We start from the raw sequence: 6,664 nt of genomic DNA on the forward strand, positions 1-6,664 counted from the left end.
AATAGAAATGGGAGGACTCTGATTCATGTCATGGTGGTTCCAGATTATATGATAAAGTACAACAGTGTGCTAAAGTTAATTTTTATGTTTCCTTTAAAAAGCTGTTTTTATTTAAAGTGTTTTTAAAAAAAAATTAAGAAGATGCCATGTTGGTTATATAAAATTATATGAAGTTTGTGACAATAAGTGGGGTTTTTTTTTTTTAGAAAATGAAGTTTTCTTTATCTGCATGCTCACCAAAGAGCAGGGGTTTGTGGGTCCATACTTGCTCTTGTTTTCATTTTAAGGAAAATCCTCTGTAATGCATTTGTTTATTGCATGTGTGTCATTAAGGTCCTGAAGGTCCCCCGGGTATGAGTAAGGAAGGACGTCCTGGAGAGCGTGGGCCACCCGGTAAAGATGGAGATCGTGGCAGTCCGGGAATGCCAGGACCGGTTGGACCCCCTGGAATTTGTGACCCATCACTATGTTTTAGTGTAATTGTGGGTAGAGATCCGTTTAGAAAGGGACCAAATTATTAATTTGTGATACAGTAATTTAGAGGAATAGGCATGGTGCTTGTCTTTTATGGTCTTTCAAGTCTCAGGAAGGTGACCAGCAATAATCCCGTAAGCAGGAGCATAAGTACCTCTGACATTATAAACACGATAATGATCCCAAAGGTTATATGTTCCTGTAGAAGAGAAACTCCAATAATTTTTTTATAACTTGCATCAATTGAATCTCGAGTGTTTTTAAAGACATCATCAGTTTCAATAGGAATAAAATTAACTATAATATTTGATATTTAGTATTTAAGTTTCCTATCATGCTCCTGTTACCACTGAAGTCCTTTGCAAAATTGCTGGAGATGCCAGTGGGAGCAGGATTAGGCCTTAAATGATATTGGTCAAACGTAAATTACTGTGAAATTTTTCACATGCAGCCAACAAATACAGTATTTGATTTTGAAAGACTGTGGCTGGCTTTGACTTCATATGTGTGTGAGTCTCATTGGCTTGTGTGCATTTCATATGTCATAGCTCCAAGTGTTCTGGGAGCAAGAGTATGTATCAGATTTTTATAAATTAAGAGAAATGTCTGGATTTATTATGGATATAATATCACCTATTTTGCTATGCAACTCTCTGCTTAAAACCAAGGTGAAATGCAAGGGTAGAACTACTGGTACATAAAGGGACAAGGTTTTTCTGGAGATGGTACTATCAGCTAGAAGATGTCAAAAGGTTCCCTGTGGATGATTCAGCTTACTGAAAATAGCATTAAAAAATAGAAAAGAACAAAAAAACTGGTATAGCTGCTTGTAGCTATGATTTGACAAAAATGAACGTTAAAAAAATGTTTGCACAGCCCCAGTGTAACAGTTCTGCGTAATTAAGTGTTAAGTTATGTACCCTTTGCTGTTTCTCCCCAAGGACTGTGGTTGCCAGGTTGAGGAAGCAGGTTTACAAGGAGAAAGGTCTAACTGCTGGCTGACTAGCTGCAATGTTCGTTATGCTGTTTCCTTTTTCATTTTAAGCAAGCTATGGGTAATTTTCATTGCATGCTTTGCTAATGAAGTGTATTCCTTGCTTTTCCATAAAGCGCAAAGGCACAGTTCGCGTGAGAATTTAAAATTTGTTTCTTAAATTAAGGCAGAGTCTTGTATTGAACTTAACCGATGCTTTATAAATGGCTTTTTCTAATGTGTTGTTTTTCTGTTGTCCTACTATCAGAGGTTGGTAATGTGCTTGACGTTCAAGGTAAAATAAAATTTTGTAAAGAACTGGTGTAGTTTGATGAGCGATTGCAAGAGTCACCTGTGTCCTGTGTCACAGCAGAGAGTGACGCCTGTGATACACGGAGGGATAGTTCCACCTTGCAGCTGTGCAGGTTTTCCCCAGTGTCCTTCCATTTCCTCTGGACAAGCACCATCTCCGGGAGCAGCACCTTTCCGCTGGGCTCCCACAGAGCTGCACCATGCCTAATGGCTGCTGCCCATGGAAGGGTGCTTGCAGTGAGTGGCTTAGCCAAACCACAGCCTTGCTTACAGCGGAGTGCAATCGTTAGCACCTCGTAAAATCTAGTCTAAAAACCTCCAAGCTGATTCTTGAAAGACACTGACGTGGACCTGAGAAACGAAGCTGCGCATGAAGTTTTCTCCCCGGACAAGTGTTCCTCGGTACACACTGTAGGACTTTGCTCATGTGTACAAGCATTGATTGAATTTGTGGAAAAAAGAATCTAGAAAAGTCTTATTTTGTTGCGTGCAATCTCACACTATTTTTTGAGAGGTGGAAGTGAAACACATTGCTAGGTTGGGAAAGAATCAGGATCCCAGCATGTTTGTAGAACCTTTGTGAGCTGTCCACGCTGCGTGCTAATTTAAATCCACGTTTAAGACACCTTTTCCAATAAGATGCATGGTGGTGTGACTGGTGAGCCTGGGAGGAAGCAAGAACAGCAATAAAAGCAAGTCAGAAGGACCTCTGACTGCCGTGAATACAAGCAGAAAACCAGAATTCCTTAATTGTAGAAAATCACAGTATTTGTTTTTGATATAATTTTAAATAACACATTCTTACACATCAGAAACATGGTGGAAAAGTTGAAAGTTTCTGAATATTTCCCTTCTTTTTTGCATTCATTTAGACAAAACATTTCCTTCTGTATGCAAACAGTTCAGTTTTATCAAGAGGAAGAAAAACTTTCATGTAGTGCATTTGACAGGAAAAAAGTCTTCACTTATCAGCCAGTCTGATTTTTTGGTAGCTCAGTTTATGATTTTATTTGATCAAATTCACAGATATATCAAGCTTCGGTTTTAAAAGTAGTGGTGGTTTTGTCACCCCTTAGTCCTATTGGAGGGTTGTTTCTGAATGATTCTGACTGATGAGCTATATGTCATTTCCAGTCTGTGTCTATTACTGGCTGTTTTATATACCTTTATTCTTATGCTAACGTGGTCTTTGGCTGGAGTTACTCCTTTTGGCATCTTTAAGAAAACCAGTGGTCCCTGACAGCCTTTCATCTGCTAGGTTAGGCAAGCAAACCTTTTATTTTCCACGTGTTTGAAAGGCTTTCCGCTCACTGTTCATCCTTGTAGTTCTCTGCTTCACTTTTTCTGAGGGGGAATGAGTCGTTCTAGAAATATATCTGTAATTCTAGGTAAAGAACCTCAGTTGTACTTCGGTGATGTTGATACTCACTGAAAGTGTGTAGCTCTGTTCAGCTTCTCATTTTTGTAATTCTTGGGTAAGTTATACAAGAGTCATGTAAGTCTTCTCTGATGAAGCAGGATTACCCAGATCTATTTCCTCTTCTAGCTTTTGTAGCTGATGAGCTCCTACAGGATAGGGTAATTCAGGTTGGAGGGGACCTCAACTTAAAGTAGCTATGCTTATTAGTTCTAAAGAGTGTGATCTTGCAGTTTGCAGCATTGCATTTTTCAGTGCTTTTTTACTGTTCTAATTCCTCTTGTGTTCTGATTCTTGTTTCTTTTGATCCAGTCTTCGTTAGCGTGCTCCTCCTTTTTCTGTCAAGTTCACTACAGATAACAGTAGTCAGTCCAAAAATCAATTCTCGAACCAATCCACTTTTTACCTGTGCCAGAATTTCTCTTTGAATACCTCTCATTTATCTTATTTTCTTATTCACTTTATTGTTCCCTTAATTATAAATGTGTAGCTTAATTTTTTAGATTTTTTTTGTCTATGCCGATAAACCAGAAGCTTTTACTTCTCCTGGTATCTAATTTAGCTCAGTCTGGCCTAGCATGGGTATTTCTGCGCAGTGCTGCTCAGAGAGTATTATCTCAGCTAGTGCATGTCTTTTTGTTACAGCTTTAAAGCAAGATCTTGTGTTGGAGCTACTTCACTGCATAGAAGAAGATAGTACGAAAGACTGACTTTGAAAACTAAATAATTAAGAGGCTTCACTGAATGTAAAACATACTTCAAACCTTTGATCTGCAAAAGGGGGAGATTTGAAGCTGAATCTATTTAATTGCCTTAACTGCTGAGCTGTCTGGATGCTTTGAGCTTCAGTACTGTTGTATCTTTGGTATTTTGCTCTGAATTTAAGTCTGTGAACCTGTCACATTTCTACAAAAAGGATTTGGTTTTGAGAAGTTGGAATTTTCCAGAGGAAATGCTAACCATCTAACCTGTGCTAACCTTTGAAAGGTAATAACAATGTAGATAATATAAATGAAGACAAACATTTTGAAAACCTAGTCCTATGTGATTAATAGCCAGAAACTATTAGCAAGTGTCATGTATCCCGTTGAAATGCATACACTATAGCCTAGGAAGTTGTGGTTTAGGTAACTGCTCCTTACAAGATTTTACCAAGCCAGAATTTAGCTGACTTCACAATTATTTCATTTTCTGACTTTGTTTGATATAGTAGGATTATACAGTAAGTGTGGATGTGTTCAAGATCGTATCTTGATTGGATCCTTCAACTGAGAATGTGAGTATTTTTCCCAGATCTCCAACTAATTCTAAAGTAAGAGGTTAAACAAATGATATAAATTGGAGTATTATCTTGTTAATGATCCACAGGAGAGAGACTCTTATTTACTATTCATGCAAACTATAAGAGGTTTTTGCGGGTGTTGATCTGCAATCAGAAGCTGTGAATGAAGAAAATGACTGTGAAACATGTCACCATCTAGCTACCAGATATTGTCTGAAAACAGTTATGAGAAATGCTGTGAACTGACATTTACTTACTCTCCTGATGATAGTCTTTAAAACTGTATCTTGGGCTAATTTCTAAGCAGAAGGTAAGATGGAAAAAGAATTTCTGGACTTTTTTTTAGTAGCATCTTGCTGTGTGACCTAGAGTTAAAAAATATGCTCCCTGGCTCGACTGGTGCCTGTTGGTGTCAGCAGAGGAACTATAATTCACTACCCGAATTTCGGAATATGGCTTCAACTCACAATATCTCTGTGTGTAAAATGGATTTTAAATTTACCACTTTACTATGGTTATTGATTGCTATTGCCTCTTAGATAGTGAGGTGTGTACTTGGATGTAAAGATGCAGAACTGCAAAGTATTACTGTGGGAACTGAATTTCTTAATGAAAGCTGAGTGGTGTATGGAGCTCAGCAGTTTGCACCTCTGAGAATCATCATCTTCTTAGGGAAGTTTGGAGTAAACACACATAGAGTGGTGTATCTGTATATACATATATATAAAATTTAGTGAAAGACCACGTGTCACAGATGGCTTCCACATGTGCAGATTTATTTGGTGAATAGGTATGTATGGGGTGCGTGTGTGTACATATATGTAAATGTATAGTTCTCAGTTCTCCATTTGTTTAAATGAAAGATATCATAGTCTTGCAATTAAAAATTAGGAAGTAAAAGAATAAAATCGAGTCTTCTTGTAAGAACTGAGCTATCACAGTCCTGCTATTGCTTCAGAGCCAAGGTGTTATTGTTAGCTTCAGGTGTAGCCAGCGCATTTCAGGGTTGAAGTGGAGCCTTAGAGGAGGCTCCTCCTTAGAGGAGGACCTGCGAATCGTTAGCTATGCATCTTTCAGAACCAGAGAATCTAATTTCTCAGGAAACTCAAAGTGCATTAAAATGAAATTTCCTATTGGTGCCTCTAACTGGCCTGGCAGCGAACACTGTCAGGGTCTGTCATTATAGTTCACACAGATTGAATCAAACCCCTGTGAAAAGAGACTATAATATTTTCCTGTAGGGGGAAAACATAGATGATATGAGACCGTAAACCACTGTAAGAACTATTGCCTTCTGGCCTGCTGTTAAAATGTTTAAAACTTGAATTAATATAAAAAGTATTTGTGAGTTATTTTCTACAGTTGATAAGCAAGATTTTCTCATAGGGTACATCATCTATGTATCCTGGAGAATCTAAGTCCACTTTTACAATCGGGTAGTCATTGCTATGTGATTCCTGAGTTTTTCTTTCAAGCATCTTTCCCCTCCCAGTATTTACTATATTTGCATAAAGTGCTATTTGGTAACAGATAAATATTCTGCTGATGTTCTAGTATATTGTATTATTCTGTGGTATTTTTTCCTTTCTTGGCAAAAAGATGCAAGCATTAGAAGGTATTTTTCCAGAAGCAGTGTCTGGTCACTCAGCTAGCTCTCCAGAAGGTAGATTGGCGGCTTGGAGGCTCCTTGGTTGTCTGCCATAGGCTTAAAGAACTATTTAAGTGCTCTGTATTGATCTTCTGACACCTTTTGATGAGTTTCCTCTTGTCACTGGTAAAAGTACATAGTATTCTTCCACTTAAGGAAAAGGTAGGTGAGAATTCATCAGAAGATTTAGCCCTGTGGCTGTTACAGCATCATATGTCCATGTTGCCTGAAAAAAGTGTCTTTCTCATGTTGGAACCTCATAAATTCCAGAGAGTGTTCCATTTGTTGTTTTCAGTTTTTCCTTTTGTAAAGCATGAAAAAAAATTCATGGTATCTCTGTGACACATTGAAATCACATATTAAATATCATGCAAAAATGGTGATAATGCCTAGAAACTGTGTTTCAAAGAAATAACTTTCTTGAACTGTTGAAATATGTCGTGCTACCTGGGAGATGAAGGAAAAAAACCCGTCTTCTAACTGGGGTGTGATTCTTCAAGGTGTGTGAAGCTCTTACTGAAGTAGGAGTGAATGCTACCTTTAGTGTAGACAAGAGAG

The 6,664-nt window shown here is 38.0% G+C and overlaps 1 protein-coding gene across 1 annotated transcript in view; it reads left to right on the forward strand.

The window, feature by feature from the left end:
* Positions 1-1,685, forward strand: part of COL21A1 (collagen type XXI alpha 1 chain) — a 114,908-nt gene extending 113,223 nt beyond the window's left edge. Inside the window, exon 30 of the mRNA XM_075414648.1 lies at positions 334-1,685. Coding sequence (XP_075270763.1) covers positions 334-521 — 188 coding nt within the window. The 3' untranslated portion in view covers positions 522-1,685. The remainder of the gene's footprint in view (positions 1-333) is intronic.
* The last annotated feature ends 4,979 nt before the right edge of the window (positions 1,686-6,664 follow it).

The sequence above is a fragment of the Opisthocomus hoazin genome, chromosome 2 (assembly GCF_030867145.1).
Source record: "Opisthocomus hoazin isolate bOpiHoa1 chromosome 2, bOpiHoa1.hap1, whole genome shotgun sequence".
Taxonomy (NCBI): Eukaryota; Metazoa; Chordata; class Aves; order Opisthocomiformes; family Opisthocomidae; genus Opisthocomus; species Opisthocomus hoazin.